This window comes from Eubalaena glacialis, chromosome 6 (assembly GCF_028564815.1).
Source record: "Eubalaena glacialis isolate mEubGla1 chromosome 6, mEubGla1.1.hap2.+ XY, whole genome shotgun sequence".
NCBI lineage: Eukaryota > Metazoa > Chordata > Mammalia > Artiodactyla > Balaenidae > Eubalaena > Eubalaena glacialis.
In genome coordinates, this window is record NC_083721.1 from 71796172 (window position 1) to 71814970 (window position 18799).

The window sequence follows — 18799 nt, forward strand, 5'->3', positions numbered from 1 at the left end:
ACTATACACAAAAAACCCCAGAGACAAGGAAATGGCGGCACCTTGCACTCCAGACAGGAAGCGTCAGGGTGACTCCCGTGGGTGTTCCGGGCACACCTGTTAGATTGTTTTGCACACTGTGGCTCCCAGAATTTTGCCCTTGCACGACTACACGATTCTTGAGCAGATGATCTCTAGTTCTAGTGGACTATAAATGTCTTGTTTGCCAGTTAGATTTAGAAAAATTATTTTGATTTCATATTTTTTCACCCATGCTTGTCAACTATTATAGAGATTCCCTAGTTTGCTTTCTTTCTGCTTCTGGTGCAATTTAAAAATACTATTATTAATGTTAGAGCTAGATTTGGGGTTGGGGGCGTGTAGTAGAACAGATACTATTTCCCAGAGATATTTATAAATATGGCACTAAAACAAAAAAAGCTTCTATGCGGGGGTGGGGGGAGTTGGGAAAACATTGATTAAACAAGATTAGAGAGATTCTTGCTGCTGGACTTAACCATATAACATGCTGGTTTTCATTGTCCATCTCTAAGAAGAGAAATGTAGCACACAGTATTTCCCAAAACTTATTTGACATTGAACACTTTTTAAAAAAATGAAACACTTTATTCACTGTTAGTGTTCCATGGAGCACAGTTTGGAAAACACCAAGTGTCCATTTTGGAATTCCTATTTGACCTTTACACTCTTCTTGGCAGGCTTCCTAAAATTCTTTAAAGTGGCTATTTAGAATCAATGATTCTTAAAGCTGGAAGGTGTCCTAGAGATCACTGACTCCAGCCTTCTATTTTACAGATGAGGAAACCGAGTCCCAAAGAGGGGGAGGCGATTTTGCACATGTTTTCAAGCTAGTTGCTTGCAGAACCAGCAGAACTCATCTTCAGGTTTCCTGATCTCAAGTCAGTGTTATTTCCTCCACATCATACAGTCTCTCCATTTCTTTCTAACACCCATGCTTTTTTTGGATTTTTCTTTTTAAAACAGAGTAACTGCATGATTAATTTGGGGTAACCCCCCCCCCACAAGAGTGCTGAACTTAGTTATAATCAGCATCAGTTTACTCACAGGAACTTCTGTCACCAGTTCTGAATCACTAGTCTGTCCTGGTCCAGGGCATTTCCCTTCCTCGTTTGTCTTGAACTGCCAGTTCCAGGAAGCAGTTAATTGCTTTACCCCAAACCACGTCCTCGCCCTGTATCAGGATGATGATGTGGGCTGCACCTTGTTACCATGTGACTTAGGAAACAGCTTCCTTCATATGGGTAAAGCCTTCTGACTTGCTCTTCCACCCTAGTCCTAAGGCCTTTTGGCACATCCTCACTGTCTCAGCTTTAACATGTGAGGGTGATGGTATTGGCCATCACTTTACCAGCTCGGGTTGAGGAGGCTAAACCTCCAGCGCCATCCAGACCTTCCTGAGCATTGCCATGGTGCTTACGGTTTGGGTAGGTGGCACCAGGTGAACTGGGGCTTGGCGCCCTGGCTCAGATGTCTGTGACAACAGACATGGATGGCCAGGAGAGGAACTGACCCCTTAGACATCTCTAAAATCAGCTCTTGATTAAAATAACCAGTATAAATGTCAATTAACCACTTACCAGCATCTGCGAAATAGTGGTCATCTTTTCCTCGCCACCCCCTTCATCAACCATGGCGCACAGAGATCAAAGTCTTCACCTGTTGCCTATTATCACAATCCCACTCCCACCCTATTTTCTTTTTTGATCCTGAAAATGAGAATTCGTAAGGAAAAAAAAAGTCTAATCGTTTTTTCTAGGCTTTTCTGGTTTCTGTTAGTTGGTCATTAAAGGACCACTTACTCTTTCTTAAGGAACTTCCAAGCTTCCTCCTGGGAGCTTCTTGATCCAAATCTGTGACCTTAGAAAACTTCAATTTTCTCTTTCCATTTACAGCTTGTTTCTCGGCTGCATATTTTTTTTTTAAGTTCATAAATTTATTTTTCTTTTTCATTAAGGTAGAATATCCATGCACTAAAGTGACTTAACCTTATCTGCCACCTTTTGTTGTTATTTGGAGGCAGCGTGGCTCTGAGCCTTGGTCTCCTCACCTGCAAATGGGGATAAGATTATTTACCTCGCAGGACTGTCGTAAAGTTGGAAAGAACATTTATAAGGTGCCTAGCACGGTGACTGTCACCTGGAAGGTGCTAAATAAATGTCCACTGGGGGCAGATGGGCTCTGTCCCTCACTCACAACTCCCTTGGGTTCCGAAGGACTCTGGCTGCCTCTCCTTACCTTCCACCTGATTTCCAAAACCCCACTCCTTCTCCATACCTGACTGGTTTGTTTATTTAGCTGTTCTGGTGGGAATCTTTCATTCCCTCTTTGCTCTATTCTTAGAGGCAGCACTTGTCAGTACCCCACCCTCTCGATGCCTTAGAGATGCTGCTGAGGCAGACAGTGTCGAATAACGGGACTTTCAAATGCTGGGACTCCAGCAAGATTTGCTGGCTTCTGGGTCAGGGGCAGCTCCAGACAAACACGTGTCCTCGCTTCCGGCATCCTCTCCAAAGCACGTGGGAAGCAATGGGGTTCACCACTTCTGTCAGGTGACCTTGGGAAATCACCTCTCTGTGTCTTTGTTTCCTCATCTGTAAAATGGATTAATAATAGAACCTATGGAAGGATACAGGGTCTATGGGGCCTAAAACTTTTAAAAAAATACAAAATTATGAATATGAAATTAGGAGTGGGGCTTTAGAAGGAGGTCACGCCAGCGAGGGACCCTGAAGCCCGGGCTTCATTAGCTTCGTGGTAAATCTGCATCTGATAGAAGCAGTGGAGCCATGGTGAGGTTTAAATAAAAGACTGTAAAGTGCTCAGCACAGTGCCTGATAGTGTAGGTTATTGTAATGATAATAATTATTATAGATATTGTAATAATTTTGATAAAATTATACATTAATTCTATAAATGAAACTACAAAAATAAACACGTATAATAATTATAAAGCTTCTTTTTCTCCTGTTCCTGCCCACAAGTCCATCAGAGTGCAGCAGGGTGAGCCCCACCTTCAGGGTGTCCTTACTTGGGGCTCTCTTCCTTAAAACAGGACCCGGTTGTGGCCGAGCAGGTCCCTGTTCTCTCACCCACAGACACATAACTTAGGAGGAGACCTGGGGATACCCCGGGAGGGGGGATGTAGGCTGGAGGCAGGCCCAGCACTGATGCCCAGAGCTAAGGGTCCCGGAGAGAGCCGGCCAACCCAGGGTGCCAGCACAGCAGACTCCAGAGCCTCTCGGGGGGTGTGGGGGGGGGCGGGGGCGGGGTAGAATCAGGTCCAGGGAGGTCAAAGGACGTCACAGAAACAGCAGGGCTCTTGACCACGGAGGTAACCTGGACGTTCTGGCAAAGGCTGCTGGTTTCCCTGCTACATTTTTATGCTGGGTGTGGTCAACCACAAGAGGCCCTTATCCCTTCCAGTAAGAGCCTGAGATTTGGGAACAGGGGTTACATGACTTCACACAATGGTATTATTCCCAGTGAATTTCCATTTCCTAGTTCCTCCATGTATTGTGGTCCTGGATCCCCAGAGTGGCTGCCTATGTGTGTATGTGAAAACCCTGTAGGGAGAGATGTTTGTTTTTCAGAGAAAGTTTGGTGGTGTAGCTCGGAGAAGGAGAGTGCTATCAGAAACAAAGCACATGCAGAGTCTACTCCAAGGCCCCAGCCCCACCCTGCAGCCATCACCATAGGGTGTGGTGGCGTGCAGTGAGGAGGACGGACAGGAGACCTTGCTTCATAAATCCAGAGGAGCCACCGAAACCTAGGCTTCAGCTGCTCTTCCCAGGATGTCTCCTGCCCTTGGGATAAAATCTCTAAAGTAACCTAAATAACATGCTGCTGGCCAGAGATGAGGATGCAGGGTGGGGGGACTGGAAAGTGTTTGTTCTTCCAAACTCCTCTCCCCTCTCTACAGCCTGGAGGTTCTCTTGTTCCAGAAAAGGATGGCGTTGGAGGGAGCCCCAGCCATGACTCACTCAGAGCTAAGCCTTGGCAAATCCATCACCATGGAAACTGCCAATCATCCATGCTTTTCATAGCTTAATGGAACATCTGCCAGGGGAAAGCCAAGTGATACAAATTGCCTGTCCTGCCTACTGTGTTTACACTGGGGCCCCTGCAAAAGAGAGAGAGCCAGGAAAGGCAACCCTCCACAGAGGGATGGTGGCCCAACTCCGGTCACTAAAGCTGGGTGACCTTCCTCAATCCTTCATAAACTCCTCTGTGCTCCTCCTTTCCCAGTTGGTCAAACAAAGGATCAGCTCAGTGATTCTCAACCTGGTTGGGCCAGGGGGGATGGGAGGGACAGTAAAGCACATGCCCTAAGAGGGCTGGGGTAAAAGAGACCTGTGTAGACAGTTTGTTCAATATTATAATTTTATATTTGGAATATTACAAAACAATATTTTCGTAATTTAAACCACAGAAAATAAAGAAGCTTGGCTAATATTCTTAGGTAGCAATCTTTCTCGAAGAAAGGACCAAGATACCCCTCTCTGATCCAGCGAGGCACATCAGAATTTCCAGGGTAGTGAGGTTTTTAGTGATTATCAAAAATGAATATGGATTCAAAGACGAAAAGTTGCCAGTCGCTGGACTAGTTGATCTCAAATGTTAGTCCAGCTCAAATTCTGGGCTCCTGGGTGGCATCTTCCAACCTCGAGCCACTGCTAATTCCTTAACGGAGGGAGAAGTACCAGAGGGGAGGCTAGCCACCCCTGCCCCTCTCTCACACCAGGCATCCCCTCTCTGACAAGATGCAGGGCCTGGAGAGGCAAAGGAGGGAAGCCAAGGGAGCAGCATGGAGCGGGCCCGGCAGGGTCACATGCCTGAGGCAGCCTCCTGGTGGTCCTGCCTGCCTCGAAGGCCCACAGCCCTGCCTCAGGTGGAACTGCTAACCTGGCGCCTGCAAGCATGGGCTTTTGACTTGGCATCAGGACTCACTGCCAGGCCTAAGGAAACAAACACTCAAGTGGGAAGCGGGAGGGGGACGAAGATCGGGGTAGGGGGGTGGGGAGTGGGAGGGGCCAGAAGATATTTTCAGATGTTAACTTTTAAAATATTTCCTCTGTTTGATTTTCCCCTTTCCTTTTCTGTCCATTCAAAAGGAACCTGACTTTTATTTTATTGCCTTGGAGGAAATATGCAGCAGGGGAGAAGTGGAATTTGCCTGCACACTGTTTTGGGTTCTGTTTCTCAAAGGCCTGAGCCCTTAGGAGATTTCCGAGGATTGAGGAAGCAGAAAAGAAGCTGCAGAAAGACTGGGGAGAGCATGCGGGGACAAAACCAATTTGCTACATAGTTTGCAGGGCCCAGCACAAATAAAAATGTAGGGTATGTTGTTCAAAAATTATTAAGAATTTTAGCAACAGCAAAGCATTAAACCAAGTGTGTGGCCCTTCCAAGCCTGGGGCCCAGTGTGAATGCATAAATCCATGCCCACGAAGCTGGCCCTGGACAGCAGTGTCCCCCGTCCGTATTAGAACAGAAGACTGCCCCTCGAGCTGGGGCAGGAAGAGAAAGGCCCACGAGATCTGGAACAACGGGGACCTGGGGCCTACTCCCTGGCAGCACTGGTGAGGATCCAGCAAGACCACAGAAAGGAGGGTCTGAGAAGTACACAGACTCTAAGCATAGGGTTCCCAGGCTCAGCAGATTTCCAGTCTCCAAAAGTGGCTCAGAAGCAGCAGAGAGCATAAACCTGAAGGGATCTGCAGACAGGACAATAGGAGGGCCTGGCTCTTGTGCACAGATGATGAATAGCCAGAGCCCCCTAACATGCCTTGGTACTTGGTAAGACCCTGAGACCCTGAAACAGAATGACAGGGCAAGGCGGAGGCATGATGAATGACTGACATCAGTTTTGTCATCCTGGCAGAATGAAGGCTTAGAGTCAGAAACTGACTCTCTTTCCATTTCATTAAGGTGAAAGAAATGCACTATTTCTGGCACACCTGGATTTGTAGAACAGGATTCTACCTGCCACTACCAAGGCCTAGCTCCAGCCTCATACCTGTGACCAAGCCTCAAGAGGGGACAGGTCAGAGCCACTGCAATTAACCAGGTAAGGGATGAAGCTTGGACCAGTGTGGTCAGGTGGTAGAGATGGAGAGAAGCAGGAGGTAAAGGCAGGTAAGTTTAGGAGGTAAAACTGACAGAACTTGGAGGGTACTGGTAAGGAAGAAGAAGGAGTCAGGAGTAACCCCCATTACCAGCTTGAGCAATTGGGGGGATGCAGGTGCCATTCCTGAGCTCAGGAGTAGAGAAGAACCAGAGAGGGGGTAGGTGGGATGGGTTGGGTTCTGAACATGCTGGGTTTGAGATACCAACAGAAGATGTCACGTAGGCACTTGAAAATATGACGTGAAGCTTAGAGAAGTCTGGGCTGGGGGTGTAAATCTGGGAGTCGTCAGCTTTGTGTGTGGTCCCTGAACAATGGACACAGATGCAATCCCAAGGGAAAGAGCAGAGAAAGAAGAGAGGGGGCCTAGGCACGGGCTGAAGAAAACCAACATTTAATGGGCAGGCAGAAGAGGATGCCCCTAGAAAGCAGGTCAGAGAGGCGGGAGAGAGACGAGGAGAAGAAGGCACGAGAAAAGAAGGAGAAAGTGGGACGCAGACGAGAGGTCAAACACACTGAGGGATTGCAAATGCCCACTGAACTGAGTGACATAGAAGCCACTGATCACTTTGGAAAGAATCATTTCACTGGAGAGACAGGCCTGGAATTGCAAAACGAGAGAGTGGACGAGCAGGAGGCAGGAAAATGGAGTCGGGAGGGCAAAGACTGGTGGGTGGCTGTGCTGAGGACAGAAAGGGGCCGCTGCTAGAGGGAGAAGTGGGGCTCAGGAAAGTTGTTAAAGGTGATTAAAGTCATTAATATTTTTTTTTCATTTTAACAGTTTTACTGAGGTATAACTAATATACAATAAGCTGCACGTTTAAAGTGTAACAATCTGAAAAGTTTGACATGAACACATCTGTGAGATCATCACCATGGTCAGAAACACATTTTTTCATCTCCCGAAATCTGCTTGCCCTCCCTCCTGCTCCTCTCACCCCCATTCCCAGACATTCACTGACCTGCTTTCTGTTACCATACTTTGCATTTTCTAGAATTTTATATAAATGGATTTTTATATACTTTTAACCTTTTAAAAAAGGTACTCGTTTTTGTCTGACTTCACACAGCATAATTATTTTGAGATTCATCTATGTTGTCACAGGTTATCAATAGTTCATTTTTTCTAATTGCTGAGTAGTTTTATATTGCACGGTGATACCATAACTTGTCTCTCCATTCACCTGTTGATGAATATTTGAGTTGTTTCCAGTTTGGGACTATTACAAATTAAGTTGCTTTGAACTTTCATATACAAATCTTTATATGGATACACGTTTTTGTTTCTCGGTAGTAGATAACTAGAAGTGGAATGGTATATGTTTCGTTTTTAAGAAACTGGGGCTTCCCTGGTGGCACAGTGGTTGAGAATCTGCCTGCCAATGCAGGGGACACGGGTTCGAGCCCTGGTCTGGGAAGATCCCACATGCCGCGGAGCAACTAGGCCCGTGAGCCACAACTACTGAGCCTGCGCGTCTGGAGCTTGTGTTCCGCAACAAGAGAGGCCGTGACACTGAGAGGCCCGCGCACCGCAATGAAGAGTGGCCCCCGCTCGCCGCAACTAGAAAAAGCCCTCGCACAGAAACGAAGACCCAACACAGCCAAAAATTAATTAATTAATTAATTAATTAATTAAAAGAAAAAAAAATTTATAAAAAAGAAACTGTCAAACCATCTTCCAAAATGGTTGTGCCATTTTACATTCCCATCAGCAGTGTATGTGAGTTCCAGTTTCTCTGAATCCTTGCCCACATTCGATATGGACAGTTTTTAAAATTTTCAACAATCTAGTAGCTTTTCCTCCTTTCTCTGTGGAGGAAGGCAGAGGGAGGAGAAAAAGGAGACAAAATCAGCCACACTCCAGGGCATCGACACTGCCTTGATCGAGAATGAAATGTTTTGCTCAGTCTGTGTCCTGGGAACAAACCCAGTCCCTCACAAAGGGTTATTTCTTATGGAGCATTTGGTAAACATGTTAGCTTACTGCCTTCTAGGCTGGGGCCCTGAGCAGAAGACAAGAGTTCTATAGGGACCGCCACTGTGGAAGACTCCTGCAGCTACCGTAGAGCAGGAAAGCAGGAAAGGGAGGGGAAGGAGACTCAGTCATTGCCCATGGGGATCCTGGTTTCACCCACACCCAGTGTGATAAGAGGACAATAGCATTTCTTTGCCCCCCTGGGAGAAGGCACATGGGTTGGGTTAGGGGAAGGGGAGTTTCTAGACCAAGCCTGCACTCATTCCAAGGTGGAAAGAGCAGCTTGTCCTGTTGAGGAATCCATCCTGTTCAGCCCTAAGAGAAATACATCCCCTCTATTAACTTGGCCAAGAGGTGTCAACATATGAGTATAAGGGGTAAGGAGGATTAAATCGTGTTGGGGGCTTTCAGGAATTATGAACAAGTAAACTCTGTTAAAATAACAGATTTTTAGTTAAAGCTAAAGTCATCGATAAAGTCAGATATACATATCCTAAGAGCACATACAGGTCAATTATGATACTGAGTTTTGGGAACCAAGCATTTACTTATACCCCTAATGTGAGAGTGAAAAAGAATGCCAATGCCAATACCTGTAGCTGCTGGGAAGAACACCCCGAAGACAGTGAAGAAGGACTCGCCGGGGCTGTAATCTGGCAGAGTGTTGTTCTGCAGCAGTTCTGGTGAATATCCAATAAAACCATGTTCTGAAATAAAACAAAGGAAAGCAAAATGAGCCAAGTGACAGGATATATAGCACAGGCTTCCCTAGATTACAGTCCTCGCTTATGTAACTTTAAATAGCAAAAGGTAGGTGTGATTGGGGGTGGGGAGCAGGGAGAGAAAACAGAAGATGACAGAACCATCTTCCTTCCCACTTCTAGGGCTTGATTTTTATGTATCTGTATCTACGGATGTAGGTAAATAAAATGACATGAAGAAGAACAGTAGTTACCTCTAGGAAGGGTAGCATTTTTATTGTTTTGCTTACAGTACAGCTGAAATCTTTCAATGAGTATGTATTGACGTGTTTGCTTCTGATTTAAAAAATTAAGTTACCTCCCTGCTCAAAAACCTTCCCACGGATCCCCATTAGCTACAGAATAAAAGTCCAAGCTCCTTAAGATAAGTGTGAAAGCCCTCCACAGCCTGGCAACAGCCCACCATTTCCTATTCGTCCTTTGCCTTCTCCTCTCCCCAACAGTGACACAGATGACTCTGCCCAAGAATGCCACTAATACCCAGCCCTGTGTCCCCTGCTTCCAGAACCTTCCCCCATATCTCTGAGCATCAATATGGTACTCACTCTTCAAGCCCAACTCAAACTCTGCTTCCTCTGGGCTTTACATGAACTCCCTGATCAGAATCCTTCTCCTAAGTGCCCTCCATGACTAGCCACATTAGGTCTTTCTCCAACCAGACTCCTTGGGGCTAGCGATCCGGTCTTAAACACCTCTGTCCCCCAGGGTCAACCACTGTGCCTGCCACACAGCACGCAGGGTGACAATACGGGTCACACCAAAAGAATCTTGCTCTTGTATCTTTTGATGCCGTGCTTTCAGTCTGACTGGTTCACAGACTACAGCAGGAACATCTCAGATATGATTTTTTCAAAGCATGTTAAACATTTATCACATTGCCTTAAATGAAAGTTTTCAAGAGGTTTCAGTCCTACAGACACTTTGCTTTTTTGTCAAAGGAGGTCGCCTTGAACAGCACCTGTGGATATGTTAGTGGGCTGTGGAATTTTAAGATACAAGTCAAGTGTCCTTGGGCTCAGGGACACCCAGGATATCCAGCCTCTGCCTTTGGAGAATGAGTTGGTTTGTTCCTGTGAACTCCAGTCCAAGAGAACTGGGTCCTGCTCCTTTTCCCTCCAACCCCACAGCTACGTAGGATGAGTTCTCAGCCGCCAGTCACGCCGTAGCTGACCCCCAGGGCTGCGGTGACCATCTCCTGCCAGCCTGTCCTCCACCGCCCTCGGGGCTTAACTTCACCCTGAGCTTCCTTCCACAAAAGGGCGCCGTCTCGCTGATGAGTCCAATGATAGCGCCAGCACTTCTCACAGCTTCCAAGATTCATATCTTCATAGGAAAAGTATTTTTCAAAAAAAAAAAACAGTAAAATGAAAGCTCAGTGAAGTACAAGGGACCCTGGGGAGTCCAGTCAGGACTTAAAATCATTGTCGACTGCTCTCTTTCTCCTGAACCTTAAATCCCAAGGACTGTGCAACATTTCCGAATGGTTTGGCATCTTCACAGCCGGTCCTCCCCTCATTAACAAAACAGCAATAATAGCTAAGTTAACTTTAGTTTATCCGCTGGCTGACCCTGCTGACTAGACTTTCTGAGGAGAAAACCAGCCCAGGCTGCCTCGGAAGGGAGCTCGGCCAAGCTGGATGACGCATAGGCCTGAGCACGTTTGAGCGCAGGGCTGCGTGCTGGGCAGGCTGGCCGTGCGGGACACAAACACTCCATCAGGCTCCACTGATCTCCGCCGTCCCGAGGCCGCCCTGACATGGGCGGGTATTTGGTCACCAGGCCTGAAGGGCTTGGCCCCCGGTCAGCCTGAAGGGTCAGAGGGATTGCAGGCGCCATAGATGAGTCACTGGAAAGCTTTCTCTCTCCCTCCATACCACCACCAAGATCCACAGAGTGAGGGAATGAGTCACTGGGCTCACTCGGGGATGGGGGTGGGGTCCATTCTCTGCAGGGCCACCGCAAGGGCAGCCCTCACACGTTCGCAAGCACACGCTCGCGCTGACAACTGCCGCTGGCCCCAGCCCTCTCCCCTCAAGTCCAGTTCTGAGCTGTTCTCAAGGAAATGACCGTAACTTTGAAAAGAACTTTATGGACAAAGATGTTTGTCAATGAATTATTTATAATAGTGTAAATGGGGCAGTGGGGGTTCTAAATGTCTAACTCTGAAAGCCTGAGGTATTTCAAATGCTTAAAAAGACTTTTTAGGGACTTCCCTGGTGGCACAGTGGTTAAGAATCCGCCTCCCAAGGCAGGAGACGCGGGTTCAATCCCTGGTCAGGGAACTAGATCCCACATGCATGCTGCAGCTAAGAGTTCGCATGCCGCAACTAAGGAGCCCGCCTGCTGCAACTAAGACCCAGCACAACCAAGATAAATAAATAAAATAAATTTAAAACATTTAAAGAAAGACTTTTTAGTGCCAAAGAAAACTCTCCATGTTATATATGATATATGTTAAGTAAGAAAACTGGATACCATTTATAGGATGAATACAAAAAAAAGTTTTAATGTATATATGTACGAAAAGGAAGCATACCAAAATACTAATTGTGGTTGTTCATATAATGCAATTATGGACTTCTTTTTCTTTTTTTTTTTATGTTTACAAATTTTCCACCTGTCTTTAATGAGCATAATCAACTTATCAAAAATTAAAGTCTTTTAGAAAAACAAACAAAACATCCCACAACTGAAAGCCTACTTTCTCCAGATAGCTTTTCTATAAACAAATTCATTTCTTTTTTTTCTTTCCATTTATCCTCTCCCTGCTTTTCAAAATGATTTAAGTGGCTTATGAGCAAAACATAAGGGCAAGTAAAATTAGGGGCAAAAAAAGAAAGAAAAAGAAATTGAGCAAAAGAGAGAGAGGGCACACCTACAGCCCACAGCCTGAGGTCTCTGAATAGGCTCTGAGGTAAGATCCTGCAGTGATTTTCTTCAAACTGGAATTCAAGGCCTAGAGAGATCGTTTTACTTTCTGACCTTAAGGACTTTCTGACCTTTCTGACCAAGCCCACTCCAGCAGGGGAGGACCCTAGGGCCCACCCTTCACGTGTGCCACATTCCAGTGGATGAGAAGGAGCCCTAGGCTCGCGTGGTGGACCTACCTCATTTCCTCTGCCCCTACCTTCCCGGGCCCTTATGACTTCCACCCACCCGACACCCCGCCTCGCATCAGGCTCCCCAGTCCTGATCCAGCCCCGCCAGAGGCTTGGCCCACTGGCCTTCGCCCTGACTTCCAGGTCTCCAGTCTCTTGCCCAGACCCTTAACCAGTGGTCCAGCTGGATCTCAAGCTTATGCAGAGCGGGTGTCCAGGTCAGGCACTGATGTCTCTGGCTGGCTTGTACTTGAGGCATGGGGCGAGGTCAGCTGGCCATGCCCAGCGTTGCAGGGCAGAGCTGACACCACCTGCCGTGGCCTCTCACAGTGGGTCTTGCTGTCTGATTTGCTGAACAAAGGTCCCTAATTCTTCTAGTCATGGCCCTGTTTGAGAATCTGATGAATGCCCATTTTGCATACCATTTGGGGGTTCCCTGAAGCCTCTGTGGGGGGAATGGACCCTGAGGTTCAGGACCTCTACTCCAGGGGCTGCCTCTGTACCTGAGACTTCTGGCAGGCCCTGCAGGCACCTACGCCGTCCCAAGCCCTGAGCGACACCACGCCCTGCCTCGGGGTGAACAGAGGTCAACGTTTCCTGCTGCAGTCGGTGCCAAGCAACGAGGAGTCTCTGTGTGCATGGGGACAGTGCAGGTCCCCCAGGGACATCCCGGGCAATTCTCTTCTGAATGTAATCGCAAGTGGCTGTTTATTGAGCACCTCCTACCTGCCGGTCACTGGGCGCCAATTAATTTACATCATCCTCGATCCTCACAACCACCCTGCAAGATCAAAGGTGAGAAAACCAAGCTCACGAAGGTGAAGAATCTTGTCCAAGGTCACACAGCAGACCTGCCTGTATCATAGCCCTTGCCTCTCCCCCGGAAGGCCAGTCTCCAGGTCCCTAGCACCACCCTCCCTCACAGAGACACGCATACAGCCCAGGTTTCCTTCAACCCCGCAAAACGCCGCCAGAGATCATGGCATCTCCCCTTCTCCACCTGTGGGGGGCCGACAGGGTGTCTCCCTATGGAATGCCACACTGAGGGGGTGTGTGCACAGCTGGGAAGAAGCAGAGCCCACCCTCGACCCCAGGTCTGTCTGAAGTCAATTTTCCATCGACCATGCCATCTCCCTGGAATTCATCCTGAGTTGTTTCCCCAGAGATTTCTAGAGCATGTGTCTGCCTCTGTGGGCCTTTCAGCTACTCTGCTGGTAACATGAGGGGCCGGGATGCTCTCAGCTGATGTCTCCCGACTCTGAGAGGCCTGGGATGCCCAGTGCCTGCAGCTGCTGCACGTGACTGTATCTGGGTTTGACCTGAACATCTGTTTCTGTACCCACAGAAAAAAATACTTTGGTCCCATGTGAGCTATGAGCTTTTAGGAAGAACAAAGACAGAACAGAGTGAGGAAAGAGAAAACGAATCACAACAAAAACCAGGCAAGAACAGGCAGAGGGAAGATACTTGAAGGCGTGGCCTTCCTCCTCAGCATTCGGGTAACACGGCTTCTTGGGATGCCACCAGGGTGCCTGTGGTTCTGCAGGGTCCAGGGGGTCTGCGCCCAAGGGATACCATGGGATCCCACCTACCATGCCTGGGCCAAAGGGGCCAGCCCGGGTCACAAGTTGCTACAGAGCACAGCTCCCTCGGGGCCGGGCCCCGCGCCCTCTGGCTAGGTGGCTTCTGGGAAGCTCCGTGTGGCACCTGTGGCTTCCCACCCGTGCTGCCCCGCCTCTGGGGTCGGTCTGCTGAAATTAGAAGAGGCAGCAGGAAGTCATCGGCCCCCACGTGTGGGTGTCGCATTGTGGCCGCTGACTAACTTAGAAAGTGAGACTGCTAAAAATGACGCTGGCACCGTGGGCCCTGCCACCCCTCCGTGAGCCGCAGGTCCGGCGAGGCGGGGGCTTCTGGCCCGGCTTTCTTCTTGGCTCGGGTCCCCCCACCCCTCGCCCAGCGAGACAGCCCTTTCCTGGGAACGACAATGGGAGAGGCTGGTCCAACCAGGAATAGAAAGAGCAGAGGAAGGGCCCGCGAGAGAGGAAGGCAGGGAGGGGCATGCCGCCCAGACCCCGGGAGATCACAGGAAGAGCAGCCCTGCAAGGAAAAGGAAAGGAGAGGCCGAGGTTCTGGGAAGGGACACACACACCAAAACAACGCCTGGGGGTGGGGAGGGCAAGAGAAGGCCAGCGGAGCCAGCCGGAGGAGGGTCCCCAGAGGAGCAGGAAGTACAGTAGGGTGTGCAGCAAGGGAAACGCGGATTGGGCGCCTTTTGCGAGGGCCAAGCCTCGCCCTGGACACAAGGCCCCTCCAGAGGGTCTCCTGCGCAGCAGCGCCCACCTGGGACCCGGGGTGGTATGCCCAGCACCTGGCACTGCCTTGGCTGCTCCAGGACCCTGCCTCACAGGGACGGAGACCCGCAGTTTGGGGGAGGGACAACAAATCTGAAATGGCCTGACATAGAGAGGTCAGTGACAAGGAAAGAAAGGTGTGTCCGGGCCGCATCCTGTCACCAAGGCCCTCACAGAGCTCCTGCCCACGCCGTCCCCATGCTTACTCAGACACGGCCCAACCCCAGACGGTCTGAGGTGGACACAGATGGGCAGTTAGGCCCGGCAAACCCTGGTGGCCTGGGCTGGCCCGTGGAGTTTTCCTCGCCTGGGCTTTGCTGTTAGGTCTGGGAGCTGCAATGGGTGAGGCAGCCTCAGTCATAAGAAGGATGCGCCCAAACCTGAGCTCAGAGAGCATAGATTTAGGAGAAGCCCAGACTATTCTCCTTCTCCTTGGGGTGGAGCACGAGGCCCTGAAGATCTCTGGGAGGAAGGGGAGAACGGTGACAGGACCAAGACTCACGACACCTGGGTTCACGCCCCGGTTCTGCCACGGACTCGCTGCAAATTCTGACTCTGTCCATCTGGGATGGGCCCGAGATTCTGCAATCTAAATGGGCACCCAGGTGATGTAGATCACGCTCCCAGTAGCAGGTATTAAATTGTTTTTCAGAACCCTTCTAATTCTGAAAGCTGCCAGCCAGAAGCCCATTCTCAAGACTCAGGGCACATCGTCCAAATACACCATTGATTTCCAGTGGCAGATGTAAAATCCCAAACTAGCTTCCAAAGCTTGTCAGTGCTGCCCCCTACCTCCCTGCTACCCCTTCCCTTTCTCTGTGGCTGTGGATACAATGTGTGCTCCAGACTGTGAGACAAGGTCACTGCCACATTTTTCATCTGTTAATGAAACAAAGCAATTATGAATTACAAGTCCTGCCACTAGGTCTTACATTATTACAGTCAGGCACGCCCTCCGTTAGTGCAGATACTGAAAGCTTCCTGGTCTAATTCATTGGTCCATTTTAACAACGGAGGGAACTGATAGAAACCACCTACTCAAAAGGCATGAGAACTGAAAGTGGGAAAGTAACCCCAGCTTAGAGTCCCATTTGGAGTCCGCAAACACCAAGTCCCCGTTTGCTGGATTCTCCCATTGAACTGGGTCATAACCATCCTGGTCCACTACAGGTGCTCCACAGAAATATTCTGAAATTGAACTGGATCAGGCTGTACTGACTTGCACTGTCAATGGAAAGGGATGGAAGGGGCAATAATGATAGGTTCAGAAGAGGCCCCCAAGGCCCCCGCCCTCAGCTCGGATTTCCTTCCCCACAGGACTTCTGGGCAATGAGCTCGGAGCCTTCCCCAGACCACAACCCCCTCCTGGCTTCAGCCCTAGTGAGTTTGGTCCTCCAAAGAGAGGGTGGAGAGAGGATGTGAGCAGGGTTTCCAGCTCCCAGGCCCCCACCCAGAGAGAAAATACACAGAGGGAAGGCCGGGCATTCTAGCAGTGGCCAGAAGGGAAGTCTGAAGTGGGGTTGGGCCTGTCCAGAGGCCCCCAGGGAAGGCCTCCACCCTCCGGGACAACTGGCTGGTGGGAACAGCCGGAGAAGCCCCCAGGGCTGGGTAACCCAGGGGATGAAGGGCCTGGGTTGGGGGCATGTCAGGGCAGCCCCCTTGGGAGGGGATGGCTGAAAGTTTCCAGTAAGAAGAGAAGCTCCTGCCAACCCCTACAGTCTAGGACGGGCAGTCCTGGAGTTCCTTCTGAGAAAAGGATTTCTCACTTGTGAAAGGGAGGATTTCTAACATCCAAGAAATTGTTCCATCCTCTGACATGGGCTCTATTTTAAATGCTTAACAAAACTTTTTTTATAATGGCCTTGGGGTCAGCAAGTTGAGATGAGATGAGATTTTTCACCTGGGGAGGCCGACCGAGCAAAGGACTGCCAAATGCCCCAGAACATTAAGGAACTCGCAGCTCACTTGGACCCAAGAAACAAAGAGGTATCTCACGATAATAACCGGGATTGCCACAAACGCTGAGCAAGGGTTTGTGCCAGGCACCGTTCCAAGCGCATTATATATATTTGCTCACAACCACCCCATGAAGTAGTGCATTTTTTAGGTAAGGAAGCTGAAGCACAGAGAGCAGACTGGATTCAACCCTTGGCTGCCGCTGCCGCCGGGGTCGGTGCTCACGCAAGGCTGCAGGGAGTCTGGGAGGGGAGCCAGGAGCCCAGCTGGTCAGGCTGGGGCCAGACGGAAGGGACTGCAGAGCCCCCAGCCCCCCGCCCTCGGAGCCCCCAGTGGGCTGCCCAACACTGCTCTCAGCTCAAAGGAGCCCTGAGAAAGGAAAAAATCTGGCCTTCTTATCTCCTGGGGGAAAGGAATGCACTCTCCCGCCAGGATAAGTGGCTGTTTTGACAGGAAGTCTCCACCCAGGCTGTGGGTTCCTCCCAGCCACCATTTACTCCTTCTGGCCGTCCCTGCCTCTGGCATCCCAACTCCCATCCTACTTAAACCCTACACCCCCCAAATCTAACCCAACTGGGGGTCCCCCCACGTCGGCTGCCCGCCCCACAGCTCCGGCCTCCGTGGGGGTCCAGAGTTCCGACCTGGGAGTCACGCCTCAGCCCCACTGTTGCCTGGACACCGTCTCCAGGCAGGCAGCTGAGAAGGGGGTGGGAGGACAAGGGGCTCCCTGCAGGGGGCAGTCAGCATCGACGTGGTTATGCAAGCAGGGCCCCCCCTCCTGTCCAGCACCATGCTGGAAGTATTCAGACTCCACACGCCCCAGCTCTGCAGCCAAGGGCAGTTCTCCCCAACCCCAACCAAGCCCTACCCAAGAAAGAAATGCAGCAGACGCTCTCTTAGAATCCCATGGCAGAAGATTCAGTATCACAGGACTATAGAATGATAATGCCACCGGGGTCTTTTGTCTCAAGTCCATTTTACACATGGGAAGGCTGAGGCCCGAAAAAGGAGAAGCCCATGCCACACAGTCAGCAGCTAGTCAGGCAAGACCAGAACCCAGTGTGGCCAAGCCCCCTCTAACATGTGCCCTGCAATGGCACTCAGGTCTCTGTTGTCACTGCCTGCTACCTGCCAGGTCAGGATAGGAACCGTACTGTCTTATTTCTTGGTGTGTCTCCATTGCCTAGACCCAGGAGGTAAGCAAAAAATTTAATACTTTATTAATAAATAATGGAAACAACCCAAGTGTCCATCAACAGATGAGTGGATAAACAGCATGTGGTCTATCCATACATAGAGTACTATTCAGCCATTGAAAGGAACAAAGTATTGACACTTGCTACGACACAGATGAATCTCGAAAACATGCCAAGTGAAAAAAACAGAAAAGGACAAATACTGTGTGATCCATTCATACGAAATATCTGAAATAGGCATATTCACAGAGACAGAAAACAGAACAGAGGTTATCAGGGCCTAAGGGGAGGAATGGGGAGTTACTGGTCCACAGACACAGTTTTTGTTTGGGGTGATGAAAATGTTTTAGAAGCAGACAGTTTTGATGGTTGTACAACATGGTGAATGGAGTTAATTGCACACTTTAAGTTTTTTTTTAATGTTATACATATTTTGCTATTAAAAAAAAAAAACAAACACAAGCCATTTCTTTCCATAGTACCCTCTGCAGGGACCACCTCCAGCATCTTTGTTTCTGGCCTGGGCTCCTCTCTGCTTTGCAGATGTGGAATAGAGGATAAAGGGAGCTTCCTGGCCAAGGCCGATCAGAGAGGGAGGAACAAAGCCACAGGTACAGACTAGTCCTAGTCTCAGACTCCGATTCTCCCGCCAAAGCAAGCTGCCTCCTCAGATGACGGACGCTTCAGCTCTTGGCCGCTGCAAGGTGAGTGGGCACCCCCAGCAAGCCATCTGACCACACATGACTCCTCCCCGATGGAACTGGGCAGAAAGCACCATGTTCTCAGGAGTTCAGGCGGAAATCACAACTCCCTTTGTTGACTTCTAGAACTTACAGGATTTTATTCAGGGGTCACAGGTTGGGGTGTGGGCCTTTAAGGCAGAGCTGTCCAGAAGCACAGACTGTGGTTTCTCGATATCAACCGTGCCCAGATCCCACGGAAAACCTCAGCAAAGTCAAGGGCACGGTTGTCCCAGTCTTGTTTTTGACACGTTCCCGCTTTCAATACTTTCCTGGTCACTGGAACCCCAGGCCTGGGAGCAGTGTTTAACACCGGTCCTGCTTAATAAGAGCTGGCCTGGAATGAGTGTGCCTTTACCCTGGGCTGCCCTGGGCAAGTGCAAAGAGAAAGCAGGCCGGGCCGCTCCTCTAGGGCACTTGGATGATGGGGCCCTACCTGGTCTTGGGCCAGCAGCATCAGCATCAGCACCACCTGAGAGCTTGTTAGACCCGCAGAACCTCAGCTCTCCCCTCCCCCAGCCCCCACCCGTGGAACTGAAACCTTCATCGTTACAAGATCCCCAGATCTTGAAGTTTG

At 49.6% G+C, this 18799-nt stretch overlaps 1 protein-coding gene across 1 annotated transcript in view; it reads right to left on the minus strand.

Annotated features, from left to right (window-relative positions):
• The window catches only part of SLC12A8 (solute carrier family 12 member 8), a 130645-nt gene that overhangs the window by 45707 nt on the left and 66139 nt on the right, over positions 1-18799 (minus strand). Inside the window, exon 6 of the mRNA XM_061193184.1 lies at positions 8714-8827. Coding sequence (XP_061049167.1) covers positions 8714-8827 — 114 coding nt within the window. The remainder of the gene's footprint in view (positions 1-8713; positions 8828-18799) is intronic.